The 19,554-nt window shown below is 56.5% G+C and overlaps 1 protein-coding gene across 2 annotated transcripts; it reads left to right on the top strand.

Annotated features, from left to right (window-relative positions):
- Nucleotides 1–9,529: 9,529 nt before the first annotated feature.
- Nucleotides 9,530–19,514, top strand: PNOC (prepronociceptin). Of its 2 annotated transcripts, XM_054821559.1 has the most exons (4): nt 9,530–9,575; nt 13,391–13,527; nt 17,059–17,494; nt 18,461–19,514. In XM_054821559.1, exons 2-4 carry the CDS (start codon nt 13,408–13,410, stop codon nt 18,508–18,510), a joined length of 606 nt encoding a protein of 201 aa, XP_054677534.1. In that variant the 5' UTR covers nt 9,530–9,575; nt 13,391–13,407; the 3' UTR covers nt 18,511–19,514. The 2 variants fall into 2 exon arrangements, with proteins under 2 accessions (XP_054677534.1, XP_054677535.1); XM_054821560.1 differs by lacking the exon at nt 18,461–19,514 and having other exon boundaries at nt 17,059–18,171.
- Nucleotides 19,515–19,554: the final 40 nt, after the last annotated feature.

The raw sequence follows: 19,554 nt of genomic DNA, 5'->3' as shown, positions 1-19,554 counted from the left end.
CCACCGCCGTGCGCCCCGCCCACTGGCCGCAGCCGACCAACCAGAAGGAAGGAGGCGCGGTCTAACCAATCACAAGTCAGCGACAGTGGAGGTGAGGCTGTCACCGGACCAATCGACGAACTCTTCGCTTTCCCCGGTTCAAGCAGCCCGGGCGGGGAAGTTTTGCGCCTGCGTGGTTGTGGTGGAGCGGAGGAAACTACAATTCCCAGCAGCCTCTGCGGCGGACGACAGTTGCCCGCTAGGGACAAACCTCCGCAAAACGCCGCGTGTGCTGGAGCTGTTGACTGGCGTGGCGTGGGCGCTGGGCGCGACAGCAAAGGCTGTGTCCTGTCCATCCGTCCGTCCGTCTGTCCCCTTGTCCCGGCGGTGGTTAGCGAGGCAATTGTACAACGCAGGGAAACGCAACCGCTTCCCTGCCCTCACCTCCTACCTCTGATTTGGCCCCGATGGTAAAAAAAAAAATAAATAAATACAATTTCTTCGAAATTTTTGGCAGATACCCAGAGGGTACCCAGCCCACCCGGGTTCCACTTCCCCCACGAATCAGGGTCCTGGTGCAGGCCCCAAAGAAGCGGTAGCATCGAACGCCTCAAAAAGAGCGGCAGAGGGATGTGCCCGCATCCCAGAGCATCACTTGGGGGTTCCCCCTGCCCTGTGCGTCACCCCCTTGTTCTCAGCCCTGGGTTTGGCCCGTGCCCCCGAGGAGGAGGTTGGGGTTTCACCGTGGGCAGGCTGATTTCTAGCTCATCTCCGTTAATTTACGGCATTTTCAGGCGGTGGGAACGTGCCTTGCAATCTGGTTTCTTATTTCCCTCCCTGTTGCGGCCGGGAGAGAAAACCGGGTGTGCACGGGGGTTTCCCCCACCACACCTGCAGAAAGTCATAAACCAAAACAGTTTTCAATGATCCGATTTCGCCAGAAAATGGAGCCATTTGCTAAGATTTTAATGTATAGAGAGCGCCTGGATTGGGTTGCGTGCCTGGGGGCGGGTGCAAATTTCTCAGCAGGGGGATTTCAGACCATTCCACATCTTGTTCCTGCTCCTGTTAAACTCTGCCTGGCCACGTTTCCAAACTAAAATATTATTTTATGAGGTGTGGGAGCTATCTGTGTCCTAAACGAGCCCTTAGCACTGATGGGGCCGGGAAGAAGGACCAGCAAGAGGCAGCTGGGACCGGCTCCATCCCAGCAATAAGGGCTGTTGTGGTCCTCCGGTCAAAAAAAAACCACTTGGAACATCCCCCCTGGTTGTACTTGCATGAGGAATTGCAACCCCAAAAAAAAAGAAAACCCCGCAGTGATCCCACCCGTCATCCCGGGGGGAGCAGCGATGGGGATCCGGGGGTCGCAGCTGGGTGCCAGCCCCAAGGACCGGAGCATCCCGGTCCGTCCCCCACCCGTGTTTATCAGCGAGGCTGGGCAAGTTCCCCCCCGCCCTGCCGCGCTCTGCGTGGCCATCGCACCCCCTCAATATTGGATTTAATAACGGCCAGCGCTCGCGATCTGAAATAAACCCACGGCGCCCATTTGAAATATTGCCTTGTGTCTTAAAAACGAGGAGCCAAACGCAGGGATGCGGTACCACCCCCCGCCCCCCCGGGGGTACAGCAGCCCCAAATCCTGGCTCCGCGTGGAGCTGAGCCCGATGGGATGTCGGGTGTCACTCCATCGCCTTCCCAGCCGTGGCCAGCTGGCAGGGAGGGTTTTAATTGTCTCCGCTGGATTTTTATTCCCTTATTATCACGGCAGCATCCTTCAGCCGCCGCGATGTCCCGCAGCAAGGAGCCCGCAGCTCATCCCTCCTGCTCTCCCCTTCCAGCCACCCATCTGCTCGCCGCATTTCTGTATTTTATCCTGACAAAAAGTCTTTTTTTGGTTAACTTTTCTGCCTGTTGCAGGTTTTCCAAGAGCTTGAGCACGTCTGCCCTGAGCTGCCTCTATCCCCATGCGTCGTGGGGGGACCACCCCATCCTTCCCGCCCAGTGTCGCCAGAAACCCACTCCCACTATCAGGGAGAATCCTTATTTTTACATTTGGGTTAAAAAAATAATTCAACATCAAGAGGACCAGTGGCGGGGTCAGTGTGTCCATCCTCACCCGCGCAGCATCCCCCTCTCTCCCGTAATCGCGTCGTCCCACGTGTCGGGGTGTTGGGGGGGGGGATGTTTTAATGAAGCAATTTAAATAAATATAGATAAAATAAATCAAAGCCCTGACTGTTAAACATCGGGTCCGCTGGGACAGTTTGGACTCTATTAAAAAGCGCTGCACATTCCTCCGGTGACTCAGAGGTTTTATGTGCTAAAGACGACAGTGATGTAGCAGTTTTTCTTTCGCAAAGCACTAAATGCTGGGGTTTGGGGGTTATTTTTTTGGTGCATCGTGGTTTAGCGGGTACCAGCCCAGGCTCCTTGCTGGGAAGATGCTGGGACCCATACTGGGAACGATGGGGTGAGCGAAGGGTGCGAGGCTGGTCGGTTGGGCAGGGCTGCCAGGTGGGAGAAGAGATTTAGTTGTTGCTGAGCAAAGAAATCCCTTATCAGTTTTGTTGGTTTTTTTTTTATTATTGATTGCTGAACCCGTTTCATTAAACTTCGTGCTCTTTTTTTCCTGGCGTCAGCCTGGCCGGAGGCAGCGCAAGGGTTTGGGGCTGTGCAAGGATGAATGCGTGCCGGTGCTTTGGGCTCAGAGCCATCCTCCGCTCTCGGATGGAATCATCGGCACCTCAAAACCCCAATCCTGCCCCAAAACCGCCAGGCGCATCTGTGCTGGCTGGAATTTCTGGGTTGGTTACGGGCTCCATCGCAGCGCCTATAGATATCTATAGCGTCTATAAGCGACGGCAGTCTCCTAGGGAAGCTGATTGCTAATTATCTCCCCTCCCGGGGAAAGCTGCTCGATCGCAGCCAAATGTCACCCATCGACAGCCGGCGGGGGGACACGGGGGGTCTGGGTACCAGCGGGGACGAAGCTGCATCCTCATCCCACGGCCGGCAGAGGATAGCACGGGGCGGGGATGCAAGAAAAGAGAGAAAAAGATCCAATTAGGGCAAAAACTCATTTGTCCGCCCCATGGCGGCGCGGCGGGTGTCGGAGGTGGCTGCGGGGACTTTCCGACCACCTGATGGATGTTGGGGGGGGGGGGGGACGGCCGCTTTTCTCCCCCGAAATAGCCGCCGGTGGGAAATGAGTCACCGGTTTCAATCTGGTTTCTCGCCAGCCCGTCCCCGCCACCATCCATCAGACGGGGCTGAGCCGAGCAGATTTTTTTCCCCGGGGAAGATTTTTTTCGCGGGAAGGAGGAGACGGAGGGTGCCGTGGCCCCAAAGCGAGAAGCCAGTAGATGGTTTAAACATCATCCTTCCCATCTTTCAAGTGCTGGCCCCAGGGGTTGAACATAAAAGATAACGATCGGGGGGGTAACGGCATCGCCGCTCCCGGATGCTCTGGGAGGCAGAAAGCCTCAGCCGGCAATTTTTCGGCTGGTCCCAAGGTGCTGTTTGGACCCCTGAACCCACGTACGTGTATGCGCGTTCCTGTGTCATGGGTTGAAATCTTTCCCCTACAAAGCTCTTTCTCCGCCCTGAAGTGTTTTTTGAGATTTGCCTAAAGTCAAGAGCTTCCCCCCCGCCAAAAAAATCAGCCTATGGTGCTAATAAGGTGATTTTCCCACGCCGGGATCAAGCCCATCTCCAGCTGGACCCCCCTGCTCCCGGCGTGGAGGGGACATACAAGGGACGATACGCCATACGTTGGAGCACACGTGGGGTGAGATCTACCATTTCCCCCCTCCATTTGAACAAAAAAACTGCTCCGCAGCCTCTTTTAACAGCTCCGCCGACATCCCACCCTCCAGCCTCCGACCATCCCCGTGGCCTCCCAGTCCCTGCGTTTCTCCTTGGAGCCGAACATCCCATGCCACGCTCCAGATGTGGCTCCACGGGTGATGAATAGACAGGGGGAACGGCTTCAGGCACTTCTTCTGAAATTCAGATATCCTCTTGTCTCAGGCACCATCGTCTCGACGGCCTTAATTCATCACTAAGAGGTAATTTGTGAAAGGATGGGTGATCTTCAGCAAAGTCTTATTGCTCCTCGCTCCAGCGCTAATAAGCGGCTGCAGAAGGGTTTGAGTGACAGCTAAATGAGCGCAATCGGGCTTTCAATAAAACTGCAATTTCTAATGAGGTGACACAAATACTTGGCAGGGCCCCATCAAGCCCCCACTGCTCGCTGAGGCTGAGCGTCGAGCGACAGACCTCTTGTGTTGCTGGCGATATCTCCCGTTGTCTTTATTTCTTGAGGAACCTATTCATGGTTCTGCTTGGAGAAGACCGCAGACCGTCATCCAGCCGTTCTCTGCTTTGTGGGTTCACGCCGAGGTGGGTACATGGTGATGGTGGTGGCAGCTAACACCCGTGTGTTCTGTGGGAGAACGGAGCTGAGGAGGGCAGAGCCATGGGCACGTTTGGGGATGGTGTGTCTCGGCATGGGGTAACCAGGAGGATGGTCCACAAAGAGCTTTTGGGGCAAAAATTGCCTTGAATGGCAAATTTTGAGATGTTTGAAGAAAAAACCATCACCCACCTTTGTTCTTTGTATAGGTTGATGTGACAAGATCCCCAAAACCAACACTGGAGGAAGGGTGGGGGCTCCAGGTCCATCCACAAGCAAACTGGGTGCTGGTGGAGGGTTTCTGATTCGGTCAGGGCAGTTTGGTCCCAGAAATTAATTCAGAAAAGAACAGGATGGATTCTCCCCATCACCTTGCTGTGGGCCAGAGATGCTGCCCAGCTACTGCAGCTCCCTGAGAGCCACCACATCCCCACCGGGACCAGCTCAGGGATGGAGATGATGGAGATGGAGATGGAGGTGGAGATGGAGATGGAAATGGATGGAGATGGCCACTGTCCTGTGACTACTGGGGGTTGCTACAGGTAAGGGAGATGAAATAATCTCCTCGCTTATTATTTTTAATAAAGGTCCTCCTGGCCCATTTTGGGTCCCTGCTTCCTTCCGCCCACCTTGGGTCAGAAAGTCCCAGGAAGGTGGGATGGGATCTCCAGAGGGACTCTGGTCCCAGCTGTGCTCAAAGCAGGACCAACCTCAAAGCAGGTCATGCAGCACCCATCCAGACATGGTTCCAGCATCTCCGAGGATGAAGCCTTGAGGTTATGCAGAGGGGAGCAGCCATGTCACTCAGGGCTTGAGGGTAAAACCTCCCTTTCTCAACACAAAATGGAGTTCCCATGTCCAAATTGGCCCTTCCTGGCAGCAGAGATGAAGGGCACCGTGCAGAAATTATGATCTTCTCAGATGTTGCCTCAAGCTGAATTGCTCTAGTCCCTCTTCCCTTGTAGAAATATCATAGAATCATAGAATGGTTTGGGTTGGAAGAGACCTCAGAGATCACAGAATCATGGAATCATAGAATGGTTTGGGTGGGAAGGGACCTCAAAGATCATCTAGTTCTACCCCCCTGTCATAGGCAGGGACACCCTCCACCAGACCAGGTTGCCCAATATCATCTTTCCTTCTTTCCTGCTTGGTGCAAAGTGCAGGAAGGGATTGCTCTCCCCTCCTTTTCATGGTTTTTTTTTTCTTAACATGTCTCCAAATCCCTCAACTCGTCCATTCTTGGCCTCAGACTCCTCATTTCAGCCAGGACCTGCTGGAGACCCAGCGGTGAAGCCATTATTGCCCACGTTATGGTGGAAACCAGACAGGTTTGCGCGGCTTCGTCCATGAAGAGCTACATCTGCACGGGAGGATGGTTTCTGCCCCGTCACATCCTCCCGCTGCCCATCAGGCCCCTTCCCGAGCTCATCCAACTCGCTAAAGTGGTGGAAAACCAACCTGAGCAAAAAGCGGTTTATTTTCCACCCGGCGCATTGAATCGGCTCCAGCCCGGTTGCGCTATTACCCGCAGCACCCGTCGCCTCGACGGCGATGGAGCCGGAGGGTACCCCCCATGCGCCTCGTCCCCGTGGCTTCCCCCCGTCCCCTGCATTGAAATTCGGGGTTCGCTGCCCGCCCGCACCCCTGCTCAGCGCATCTGCCTCCTGCTCAGCGCAGGCAGGTCTCCAGGCAACCCTCGGCATCCTTGGCAGGGCTTCCAGCGGCCACGGTTAAGGTTTATCGGCAGCGAAGGATGCAAACGGGTTCCCGTCGCGCCCGGCAAGTCCTCACCCGTCGCCCAGCGGGACTCTGCCGCCCGCGGTGTTGGGCGGCCGGGCAAGCCCCAAGCTCGGCGACGAGGTGTAGCGTGCTGGCCCCGCTCCCCTGCCCAGCCTCCAGCTGCTTGCAGGGGGGCAGAAATGGCTTGAGCCTTCGTCACGCTCATCCTCACCCTGCCAGGGCAGAGCTCAAAGCTCCCCGTCGTTGCCAGTGGGAGTAAACCAGTGGCACCAGTCTGCACCCCGCTGCTGGCGTTTATCAACCCAAAACTGGGGGCAGTGAAGCCCTTTAAAGTGCTGCTTCATCTTATTAAAGCTTCTCACCGAGCTGCCTGTGCGCAGGATGTGGCCCCAGCATCGAGCGCCTGGTCCTTGCAAAGCTCCTGGAGAATCAGCTCCCGGGTGGGGGTACCCGAGCAGGGCTGGGAGAGGGGGGGATGCTCGGGGTGGGGGGGTGTTCCTGGGTGGGGGTACCCGAGCAGGGCTGGGAGAGGGGGGGATGCTCGGGGTGGGGGGGTGTTCCTGGGTGGGGGTACCCGAGCAGGGCTGGGAGAGGGGGGGATGCTCGGGGTGGGGGCTGTTCCTGGGTGGGGGTACCCGAGCAGGGCTGGGAGAGGGGGGGATGCTCGGGGTGGGGGGGTGTTCCTGGGTGGGGGTACCCGAGCAGGGCTGGGAGAGGGGGGGATGCTTGGGGTGGGGGTGTTCCTGGGTGGGGGTACCCGAGCAGGGGTTGGGAGAGGGGGGGATGCTCGGGGTGGGGGGGTGTTCCTGGGTGGGGGTACCCGAGCAGGGCTGGTAGAGGGGGGGATGCTCGGGGTGGGGGCTGTTCCTGGGTGGGGGTACCTGAGCAGGGGTTGGGAGAGGGGGGGATGCTCGGGGTGGGGGGGCTGTTTTTCTTGAAGGAGGGGACAGCTGCCCTATAAGCGCCCAGAGTTAATTACAAAAATAATCAGGCAGCATCCAGAAGTGAACGTGGGCTGCATCACACAGGCTTGGGTACGTCCTCAGCCCCTCCGGCCGCAACGTTTAAGGGATCCACGAGACCAGGGGAACAACACAACTTCCCGGCTCCCGAGTTTTCTAGCTCCTGCGTCCTCCAGGCAGCTTTCGAAGCCTCTCCATGTTTCCCTTGCGCCAGATCCCATCTGCTTTATGTCCTCTTTCTGAAAAGGATCGTTGCTTCTCGCTGCTAATTGCCTGTCACTTCCAATCCTCCTGCTCCACCTCACCAGGGATGCTCTTCCCCCCCCCCCCCGCCCGAATTGCGGAGGAGAGCGCTCGGTCGGACCCAACTTTGAAACAGAAGTACCCAAAAACCTTGTAAAAAAATACACATCTCTATTTTCTATGCTAATTTTACAAGGATTGAATCGTCCCCGGATCCCAGAGCTGTTCCCTCCCCGGTACTGCTGATGGGAGTTTAGCTGCTGGTACCCACACAGACCTGGAAAAACCTGGAAACGCTGCAAAAATGGGTATTTCTCCTGCCTAGCGTGCTGGCTTTGGGCACTTTGGCTGTCAATCATCCTCCACCCCCACCCCTCTTAATTAGCAAGACTGTAAACGACGTCACCCCGATGTCATTTGCTGCCTCCTGCTCCCGCCAGCTCAACAGCATCAGCATCATCATCACCGGCTCAACCAAGGGGCCGTGGAGGCAATCCCCTTCGGCCGGGTTATGGGAGAAAAGGCTCTGGCACTTCAATAAATGCCAAAAAGTGAATATTTTGGGGGGCTGCGGGGAGAACGGCAGCCCTGAGAGCTTGTAAAATTACCCCCGGAGAGGACAAAAGAAGCCCGAAGCCTTCTCGCTCCGGCTCAGCTGCTGCTCGGCTTTGCATAAGAGCCGGGGAAGACGTCCTTAATGAAAAACCAAGGCGTTAAGGAAAGACGGAAGGAAAAAAAAAATTTTTAAAAAATTATATTTTTTTTAAAAAATAAAAATAAATATATATATTAAAAAAACCAAACCCCAGCTTCTTTATCTCCAGTGTTCACCAGGGAGCGTGATGGGGAATCGCTTCGCCCCAGGCTGCCCACGGGCAGTTCCTCACCAGCCCTATTTTCCCCTAAAACACCCCAAATCCAGGCTCACACCTCGCCCCCAGCACCAGGCAGGTTCCCTCTACCTACTTCTACGATGCCATTTCACCACTTTTTGGGCATTTTCATCAATTTATAGATTTTTTTTTTTTTTTTTTTTTTTAACGCCTGCCCAAGCGCCAGCGCAGCCGAGGTCTCACCCGGGGGGGCATTAAACGCCGAACCGAAAGGCGTTTCGCTCTGATCTCCAGCCCTTCCTAGGGAGTCGTTACAAGAAATTACCAAGATAGGATCACAGCGCCGCGGCAGATTTTATTATTTAATTGCCGAGGTGGGGCAGGGAGAGATGCTCGGGGTGGGGGGGGGTCCTGGCTCCATGCCGGTGCTGGCTGGGATGAACGTTACCGCTGCAGGTCACCTAAATGGGGGGAAAAAAACTTAAAAAAATGGGGTGATGCTGGTTTTGGGGGTGAAACCACTGAAGGTCGAGATCCATTCGGCCTTTCCAAACCAAAGGCGGCATCTATCCCTGCCGCCGGAGCGGCCAAATCTGGCTCCCCGCGTCAAGAGGTGCCAGCACGCGGCTGCATTTGGCTCACCAGGCGTTTCCATCAGCCGTGAAATGTAAAGTTGGAATTTTCTGCTCCCCCCCCCCCCCGCTCCCCTTCCATCATCCACCGAGCCCGAAATCAATTATTCCCACCCGCACGCCTGCCATCGACGCGCGACGCGCTGGGTAGCCGCACGGCGATGCCGCGGCCGTGCCGGAGAGGGTTGGTAACGGGGTCGGGGACCCCCCCTTCGCCCCTTCCCGACCTCTGAGGGGGGGGGGTTGAAGAGCCTTCCCCCCCGGGTAGGGCTGAGGGTTGCTCTGGGGGTGTGGGGGGTGATTTTGGGGCTCACCTGGCTGCTGGTGCCTTCGGGTCCTCGTAACCCCTCCAGGTCTGGACCAGGGCACAGCGGGGCCACCGAGCAGCAGCTTCACCCCCCCCCACCCCGGGGCTCCATCCCAACCCCTCCATCCCCAGGCTGCTCAGACACCCCCCGCCTTCGCCTAACCACCCCTCGCCTCTTTTGGGGCCGCTCCCCCCCCCCCCCGCCCCACCCCAGATTTGGGGAGGAGGAAGAGGAAGGGATGAGGGATGCGGGAGAGGGGAAGGATGAACATCCCCGGTCCCCAGCTGCCGGCTGGCTCATCCCTCCGCCGGCAGCCCCCGGGGGTGGGCTCAGCGACGCACGTGTTCGGGGAGGGAGGTGTGGGGATGTGTGTGTACACCGTCTATATATACCACCGTGGCACAGGCGCCGGAGGAGTCACAGATCAGAGGAGCTGGCAGCCGACAGCACACCCGCAGGTAGGAAATCCGCTTTAATTCTCCATCCTGGGGGGGCTCGGCTGGTTTTCTGGTTTTTGGGGTTTGGGGTTTGGTTTTGGTTTTTTTTAAGTCCGAAGATGGTCCGTCCGGCTTCGATTCATGGATAGATAATCCCCTCCCTGCTAAGGGTTAAATGAAATATCTTCCCGGAGGGAGAAATCCATCCCCTCTATCCCAAGAGAGAAAAAGTTTCGGCTTCACTGTCCAGCCCCAAAATCAACCGGAGTGGAGCCGGAGGGATGCGACAAGAGTCGGCGCGGGCCGCCTGCCCGAAGCCGGGGGGAAGCCCGCGGGGTGATGGTGGGTTCCTCCAGGATGGGGAGGATTTTTTAGGGGATTTTTTTTTTTTTTTTGGAGGGGAGCCGCCACACCACGACTTTCCCCATTCACGATTTCTGCCCCTTTTTTCTTCTAGCCGGGACTTCACCGGGATCACTGCGGGATGCTCCGAGAGATGCCCTGCTTGCGAGCAATCCCTTTTTCCTTCCCAAAAAGCACAAAAAGGAGGAAAACAGGGTGAGGGGGGGGGGTTTGTTTGTTGCTTCGATTTTTGTCAGTCCCCCCCAAAACCCAGGAACGAATGGCTGAGACATGGGGACGCGGGGAGGAACGTTCTCCCCGAGCTTTTTTACCTCCAAACAGCCTTTCTCGGTCTCTGGAGCCCACATCTGTGTTTATAGTCGCGCCGCGGCATCTAATTTCGGCCAATTATGGCCAATTACCTGATTGAAGGGGATCGACAAAAGGAAACGCTTATTTTTCTGGTGAGTGCCGGGCATCTGTAGCCAACCCCCCCCCCCCCCCTTCCCAAACCTCTCCATTTCTCCCTAAAAATCCCCCCAAAAGCTGCCGGCACGAAGCCGTACGGCATCGCCAGGGTTTGGGGGGAGCAGGGGAAGTGTTTTACCCGGTGCCAGCGGGGGACACTGTTGGACAATATTGTGCTTTTTTTGACTGGAAAAAGCTTTGACTCCTTCAATGCTGGGTCCCAGCGGGGCCGGATCCTGCCCGGTCGCATCTCTCTTGCCCTCTGGATCAGGCCTTGGCTTTGGGCAGCGTGGGGCAAAAAATGAGTAGGGCAAAAATTAATTGGGGCCGGTTGAGCTCCGGGTGTGGGAAGCGAAAAGCTCCTAAATGTGCTCCCCACGTGGCGGGACTGATCCTGACCTGGGAAAGCGAGAGCATCGCTGCGTGCAAACCCCTGCGAAGGTGTTTGGGGAAGGATGGTGATCCCGCTGCCGGGATAATCCCTGCTCCCGCCCTGGTTAGCGTCTCCCATGGGAAAAGGGGATGGAGCATCCCTGGGGAGAGGCAGGGAGCAGCTCCCCAGCGCCGTCCGTGAGCTCCCGACCCAAATCGCATCAAATCAAGCGAATAAAACCCATTTCAGCAAGCACCTGCTTCCCCCTCCACCTCTTCTCCTCGGGTTATTCACGTCCCACGAGCTCCGCTCCATCCTTCCCGCTGCCCCTGGAATCAGCCCTTTTCCTACGGCTCCATCTCCCACATCATCCCACCCGGAGCAATAAATAAAAGCCGCTTGTCCTGACGGATAACCGGACCCCCGCCCTTATCTGAACCGCAAGCTGGATTTCTAGAAAAAAAATCCCCCCCCCCCCCCCCCCCCCCAAATATTAATGTGGGTAATTCAACTGGATTGAGAACCCGAGAGGATGCGCCTTTGGGGCAGCCCGTAGCAGCAGGGGGGGTCCCAAAGCTGGTTTGGGAGATGGGGTGGCCGTATCCTGACCCCCCCGCCCCTTCTCTGGGAGGGAAAGGTTTTAGTTTTCAGGGAGGAAGAGGAAGGTTCGTGCCCAGGAGCAGCCCCGGTGTCCGAGGAGCGGCGGGGGTGGCTGTGGTGTGACGCCGGGGCCGGCACATCCTCTGCCAGGGTCGATGGCATCCCTGGGCGTGAGGGCAGCGGGGCCGGCTGGTGCAGCCCTTGAGAAATAGGGCCCAGGTTCAGTTTTCCCAGAGAAAAAAAATGGGGAAAAATATGAAAAAAATGAGAAAAAAATAGGGGAAAATGGAAAAATGGTGAAAAAAGGGAAGAAATGGGAAAAACGGGAAAAAAGGCATTCCTTTTTTTCTCATGGGTCTGTGACTGCGAAACTCAGAGAGGGGCTTCGTGCCGTCACCGCCCCACAACCCTGCCACCCCCCTCGCCCCCAAACACGCAAGGGCAGGAGCAAGAAAAAAAATCCGCTGCACTCGGCTCCTTCCCTTTTAACGACCTGATTTAATTTTTTTTTTTTGGGGGGGTGGGGGCCCACCGATGCGCAAAGGGGGGGTTGTTTCCCTCTTTGCCACCCCTGCCCCGGCCGGCGCTGCTGGCGGGGTACCGCATCCCGCCCGCCCGATAGCATCTTTCAATTAACCGGGAAGAAAAGCCGAGCCGTAATCTGGGAGCGTCCTCCGCAGCCAGATGTGACCTGCTTTTCCCAGGACACCGCCGATGTCTCTCGGGGACATGGGCACAGGGCTGGCGGTGGGTTGCAGACCCCTCCCCGGCTCCGCTGAACCCCATTTTGGGGCTGAGTGATTTTTTTTTTTTAATTTTTTTTTTTTGGGGGGGGGGGGGGTGTTGCCCTCTCCTGGGAGCTTTCTGCCGAGCCTCTGACTCACGCCGCCAGCCAGTTTTAATGAGACTCGACAAAGATTAAACCTCAATTCCTGCTCCTTCTCAGCTTCCCCTCGTACCCTCCAGCAAATGACAACCCGGAGCTGCCAGGCTCTGTGTCACTGCCCCGCTGGCGGGGACGAAAGGTGACCGTGACGCTGGTTGGGGACCCCAGCGGATGCTCTGCCTCCGTTGCAAGGAGCAGGGGTGTACCCCACCTTGGTGGGGTGGGAAATAAGTGGGGACCCTCTGATCAGGACCCCAACCTCCCCAAAAGCGGCTTGAAATGCTGCTGGAGCAACACACAGGTTGCAAAGCCACCGTCACCGAGGTCTTCCTCGCCTCCAAGCATCCCGGTACGGGGGTTTCTGGGTGCTGCTCCAGCATGGAGGGACCTCAGTGCCACCAAGGGTGGCACCAACCTCCACGTCCCTGTCCTGCTCCTCTCCATCACCTTCATCTCGTCCCATCACTGGCTTAGAAACCTGATGCCGTGCAGCACCGGGACGCGCTCCCAAGGACCACGGGGACATCAGATCCCTTTTCCTGACGGGATGAGGGAGGTGGGGGGGGGTCAGGAGGACCAAATCTCCAGGAATGGGGAAGGAAGCGCACAGCCTTGGTCACGTCACTTAATCGTCACCCGTCACCGATGTCGGCAAAGCTGGACGGTACGCGAGGGGTTCTCTGAGAACTGGCTTTGCTGCTCCGCACCGGGCAGGCTCAGATCCCGGAATCCCTGCTGGCAGCAATGGCCCTCCTGAGATAGGGACAGGGGTTGTAGCACCCCAAAAATGGCCAGGAGGGGAAATCGGAGAGGGGCATCCTCTCCCAGCTCCGGCGATGCTCGGATAAGGAGTGTCCTGCTCAGGGGACAGCTGGGGACGTGCTGCCCCACCACGTCCACCTGCTAAAATAAGCCCCGGCCGGGACTTGTGCCATGCGGTAGCCTGGAAAAAATCAAGCCAGGACACGCCGGATCTGTTCTGGGGGTGAGGAGGCAACCGAGCTCCTTTCCCGAAAGGATAATTTTTGGCAGGGAGACCGGGAACACGTGTGTCTGGGGGGGACGAGGGAGGACGGGCTGAGACCGGGCACATTTCAGTGCAGGTGCAGGGCTCGGGGGTGCCGGTGCTGTCCCGCTTTGACGGGTTTTCTCTCTCCTGCGCCGCAGCTGCTGCCGGTGCCGCCATGAGGGCTGTGCTCTGGGACCTCCTGCTGCTCTGCCTCTTCGCCCGGGCACGGGGGGACTGCCGGGGGGACTGCCTGCGCTGCGACCGCCACCTCTACCGGGACAGCTTTGACGTCCTCGTAAGTCCCTCTGCCCGTTGGCTTGTCCCCCGCTGTGGGCAGCACCCACAGGGGTAGCACCCATGGGTGCTGTGCCAGTTGCATCCCCCCCCACACACACCGGGTGGGCACCCTCCTTCCTGTGCCGGGGTTGGGGTTTGGGGTCTGGGGAGGCTTTGGCTGCCGGTCGGTGCCAAACCTCGAGGGGAAGGTGCCACCTGCTGCCACTGTCCCCCCTCCTTGGGCACCCCCTGGGGACACCATTGGACAAGACGGTCCCGAGGGAGGATGCAGACCCCAAATCAGCTGCTGGGAGTGATGGGGACAAGGCTGCAACGGCCCAAGGAGGGTCCCGAGACCCCGAGCATCCCCAGCTTTCCTGCGCCCATGGCTAGCAGCATCGCCGTCTGCACCTATGTCAACCCCAGACCCCCCGGACCCCCACCCCATCCTCCAAGGAGGCACCAAAATCCCGCTCTGAGCTCCATCGGGATGGGACCAGCTTTGCAGATGGCTGGAGAACTGCGGTGTCTCTGGGGTCTGGGCATCAGCCCCTCTCACTTTCTTGATTTGCCTCCAACGCTGGATGGGAAGAGCCACTAAAAAGCATTTTGGGGTTTTTCCCAGCCCCTAATCCTTTCTTTTCCCCTCTGCTGATCCGTGGCCGTGCCCTGGCCAGCAGCATTTCTTTCCTTCCCGTTCCCCCTCCACCCCCCAGGGGATTATCCGTCGCTCCCCCTGCCCACTCACCTATTTCTTATCGATGATAAATCACGGTGGGTTGAGATGTCAACCCGAAAGGAGCTGGCAGCTTGGGAAGACCCCAGGGCTGGGAAATGTCCCCCCAAAACCAGAGGGGACCAGTGACTTCCAGGGCAGCGCAGACATGCTGGAGCCACCCCAGTGCCACCCCCTCGCCGGCAAAGCCTCCTGCAATTGCACGTTGCTGCCACCAACTTTTGGGGCACAATCTCCCTGGTTTTGCCCCAAAATGCTGTTTTGCAGTCTGAAGGCACCAGGGTCTCTGCAGTGACCCCCCACTTCCTGCCTGGTCCTGCTTCTGGAGCTGCATTTTGCTCTGTCCTCTCTGGACAGCAAGATGGAGAGGACATGGGATGGTTGGTGGCTCACGGGTCCCGTGCAAGGTTATATCTCAAAGCAAGAGTGGTTTGAACCAGGAGCGGAGGATCCTGGGGTCTTTCAAGGCTCAGTTTCAGCTGGAAGAAGCATCATGGTGGGATTTGATACAACCGTCCACCATTTCCAAAGCACCGGCCAAGGAATGACATGGCTGACCCATCCTTCAGAGGTAGAACTAGGAGATCCCCCTGAAGTTACAGGCATGCCTGCACCAGTATCACAGCTGCCGGGGCAGGACAGGGACCAGTTGATGGAGCTGGTCTTCAAGATGTGGATGAATCACCTATGTCCTGGTCCCCAGAGTCATCTAGGGACGGTGCAAACCCAGGGTGGCACCATTAACGCCAACCGAAGATCAGAAGGAGCATAGTTTCGGCATTGGATGTGGAGGAGCATTGGCTGGCGTTTGCTGAGGACTCCCAAAACACTGTGAGCTGGCCCGGTGGCAGAAGCCATTTCCATGTGAATTAAGACCACAGCGTGATGGCCGAGGACCCTGGGATGTTCATCGTGCTGCTTTGTGGATGGATGGTAGGACCACGGATGGTCTTCAGCCTGACGCCTGGGGTAATTCCTCTTGAAGCCTATTAGCTGGTGCTCATCAGAGCTGTTCCCTGCATGTGATCCATCACCTTTCATCTCCAGTGCGAGCCACTGCCAGGACACTGTCCATCAGCCATAGATCCCGCCAAAGCCTTGGAGATCCCAGGACAAGATCCTGACTCAGCACAGAATGCCCTCAGTGTCTCCACAAGGACCCTTGTAGGTGTCCCAGCCTACAAGACCCTCCTTACCACCTCACTTTGGGACAACTACTTTTCTTTTGTCTTTTTGTCTGCCCTCCGGGATGGAAATAGCCAATTGCCGCAGAGCCATGTGCTTGAGCTGCAGCCCTGAGACACCACGTTGGGACTTGTAGCACCTCCCTCTTGGCAAAGCTAACGAGCCCATGGTCCTGCAGACAGCCTGTAGCAACGAGACACGCCAATGTGCTTCAACATGGGGTCCCCCAGTTGGTGTTAAGCATTTCAAAGAGCCCACCATGAACCTAATGCTGGGATGGAGATACTTCAACGCGAGGGAGGACAACCCTTCCCTTCCGGGCCCTCCAGCCCTGGTTTCTTTGGGTATTTATTTAGTATGGCCTATTTTTTCTTCTACAGTTCTCTCCTGGATGGTTTCCCCTGGGTGCTGATTTTGGTGGTAGCAGCCCACTTGGGGCTATCACCCCAAAACGGTGCCAGGTCTGTGTCCTGCCTTGGTGGACAAGATCTCTTTTAAAGACGTGAGACACAAACGTGGTGGGATGCACCCACGGGTGCTGAGGAAACCCGATGGCACCTCTTGACGAGGCTGCTCTTGATGGCCTTTGAAGGGATGTGGCAGGTTCCTGGGGGCTGGGAGGAGGCAGATGTCACACCTGACTTCAAGGAAGGCACGAAGGAGGATCTGGGAAGCCATGGGCTAGTTGCCCTCATCTCAACCCTTGGGGAGGCAGTGGAGCACATCATCCTGGAAAGCATTTCCAGACATATGAAGGACAAGAATGTCATCTGGAGCAGCCAGCATGGATTTATGAGGGGGAAATCGTGTTTGACCAACCTGATAGCTTTCTGCCTTGAGACAACCAGCTTGTCTTGACTTTCATTAGGCTTTGACATTGTCTTCCATGACGTCCTCATAGACAAGCTGCTGAAGCACAGGGTAGATAAATGGGCAGTGACGTGGACTAAAACCTGGGGGACATTGACATCTTCATTAATGACCAGGATGATGTGGTGGATGCACCTCCAGCAATTAGCAGATGATGCAGAGTTGAGAGGCATGGATGGTAGACCGCAGGGTCATGCGACCATCCAGAGGAACCTCGCCAGGCTGGAAAAATGGGCTGGTAGGAAACTCAGGAAGTTCAACAAGGAGAAGAGCAAAGACCTGCCCTGGGGACGAACAATCCCAGGCACCAGGACATGCCATGGGCACATGCCAGAGGTCCCTTCCCACCTCTGCTATCCTGTGACTCGATGATTTTTTGGGCTCATGCCTGGCTGAAGGAGCCGGCAGCATGTGGAAGTGTGGAGTGTGTCCAGTGCGGAGCAGAGCCTGTCTAGGGAGGGTCGGGAGAGGGGTGCTGAGCAGCTGCCATGGCTCCCCAGCATCTCCACCACCACCACCACTTCTGGGAGCCCAGGAATGGGTTTTGGGAGGGGACACCTTCCTGAATGAGGCCAGGCAAGGGCTGATGAGCTGCCAGTGCCTTCCCATGGGCGTCTTCCAATGCGTTGCATCACTGGATGGGCTGGAAGCAGGGCGATGCCCTGGCATTTGGGGTGCACCACCCGGCGCTGCCCGGTGCCCCGCAGTTCTGGGTGGACCAAACCCCTTCCGACGCCCATCCCCATGTCTCTCACGCAGGTCTGCATCCTGGAGTGCGAAGGCGAAGCCGTGCCGCGGGCCACCTGGGAGCTGTGCGCCGCCGCCGCCGGCCGAGCCATCCCACGGCCCCGCGACCTCCAGGATGACGGCGATCCCTGGCGCGGCGTGGTGGCGGCGGTACCGGCGGTGCCGGTGAGCCCGCTGCAGGTAAGCGAGCTCCTGCGGCGCCGGGAAGCCGAAGACGAAGGCGTCGAACCGGCGCCGGGTGCCTTCCCGCAGCCACCCGAGGACATTTCCCGACGACTCGGTGGTTTCCCGCGGGGGACGCACGGCTCGCGGCCGGCGCCGACAGCCAGGGGGGTGCAGAAGCGATACGGGGGCTTCATCGGGGTCCGCAAGTCGGCGAGGAAGTGGAACAACCAGAAGAGGTTTAGCGAGTTCCTGAAGCAGTACCTGGGCATGTCACCCCGCTCCAGTGAGTACGACATTGCCGGCGGCATCAGCGAGCACAACGAGATCTAACGGAGACCCGCGCCGCCCGGCTAGGTCCGCCATGGCCAAAAAAGTCAACCCTCTACCCCTCTACACCACGTGTCCATAGGCGCAAATTAAAAAGGGGGCAAAAATTTGGAAACGGTTTGAAAAATGTTGAATTGGAGACCGGGGAGGGATGCTGAGGGTGGCCCGTCGGCATCTCGGCATCCGGAGGGTGCTCAGGGAAAGGCCCTTTGCTGTCAGCCCCCCCCCCCCAACCCCACCCCAGGGAGGACGGGCAAAAACGGGTTTGTCCTCGCCACCAAATAGGTCTGAAGGATGGTTCAGTCCCCTAAAAAGCAGGAAAAAAAAGAACAAAACCAAACTTAAAAATGAAAGAATTGAGTAAGTTGTAAAAATTGATTTTTAAAAAAATTAAAATAAATTTTAAAGTCTTAAAAATTAAAATAAATTAAAATAAATTAAATAGATTAAACCAAAGCAGAACCTTTTCCTTTTAGAAATTAAATTCCTCCCAAAATGCTCCAGTTTCACGTTGCCAAATTGAGCAGCGGGTTAACCCCCTCCCCAGGGACCAGCGATCCCCCCCCTCCGCCAGCTCCGCGCCGGGATGCTCGGAGCCCCCAGCCCCTCTACTCTGCAGCTGCCGAGACCACCCATCCCCAATCCCCCCAAATTTACGATTTGGGAGAATTTTCAAATTTCCCCCCCCCTTTTTTTTTTCTTTTTTTTTTTTTTTTACCCCGGGCAGCATCTCCCTAAATTAGGGGATGCACCCCCAGCCCCGCAGCCCCCCGGGAGAGAGCCCCCCCCGCTCCCTCTGCTCTCGGCTCAGCTGCTTTTTTTTCCCCTTTTTTTCCCCCCCTTTTTTTTTCTTTTTTCTTATTTTCTTCTTTTGTTTTCGTTTTTTTTTTCCCCTTTCTCTATTTTTTTATTTTTTTTATAGCGTTCCGGCATCGCATCCCAGCACCTTCTGCCAAGCACAGGCAAAATTAACCCTGCTCCTGTCCACCCCAGCAGCCTCCATCCTCTCTCTGACGGACCCCAAAGCTTCAGAAATCACTTTGCTCTTCACTCACTAAGCCCGATTTAAACCAGGACCCGACGAATTTCGGCCTCCGCCGGCGACAGGAGCGAGATGCCGCGGGGAGGGAGGGAGAGGACCACGGGGGAGCGAGCGGAAGTTTAAACAAAATAAGGGGGAAAAAAACAAAAAAAAGGGATTTTTGAAAAAGAAAAAAAAAAATTGGATTTTGGGGGATTTTTTTTTTTTGGGGGGGTGGTGTCAGCCACTGTGAAAAAGCCACCTTGGATCCAGCGGAAAATCAGCCCCTGCCCCACGTTCCCAGTGCCTTCCCCGGCAGCGCTCGGCATCCCCCGGCTGGGGCTTTTGGCTTCCCACGGGATTTATTTCCAGCTTTTCCGATGGGGGATGCCGAGGGGTCACGTCCCGCCGTGGCTCCATCCCACCCCAGCGCCCAGAAACCACCTGGAAATGTTTATTTTTTAATTTTTTTCCCTTTTCTATTTTTTTTTCCCTTTTTTAAAGTGTTTTCCTTGAAGTTTTGTAAAACCTCCGGGGTTGACTTCTTTGCTCAGCAATACAAACCACACGCGTGTTTTCGTTGCATTCCCCCCCCCCCCACCCCCTCCCCGGCATGCATCGCGTCCCAGTCCCCGCGCCGGGATGCGGTTTTTCCGTGTCGCTCCCAGGAGAAGAATCGAAGCCGGTTAATTCTCCTGCCTAATTTGCTATCCAAAAAGCATATCCCGGGAGCGACTTCGCCCGGGTCTCACCCGCAGTGCTGCCCTTCACTGTTTGTAAAAAAAAAAAATAAAAAAAAAAAAACCCTAATAACCCCTACAGGAAAAAAAAAAAAAGAAAAAAAAAGAAAAAAACCCCAAGATCTTGTTCTTTTTAATTGTTTCATACAAAGATTTCTCCATTAAACTTGTACATAGCAAAAGGATTAATAAATTAGTTTACTGTTTCTACGATATTATTGCGACTGGCGACCGTCACTTGGGTCAACGTTTGCA

Source organism: Grus americana, chromosome 3 (genome assembly GCF_028858705.1).
Source record: "Grus americana isolate bGruAme1 chromosome 3, bGruAme1.mat, whole genome shotgun sequence".
Taxonomy (NCBI): Eukaryota; Metazoa; Chordata; class Aves; order Gruiformes; family Gruidae; genus Grus; species Grus americana.
This window is presented reverse-complemented; position numbering and strand designations above follow the sequence as displayed.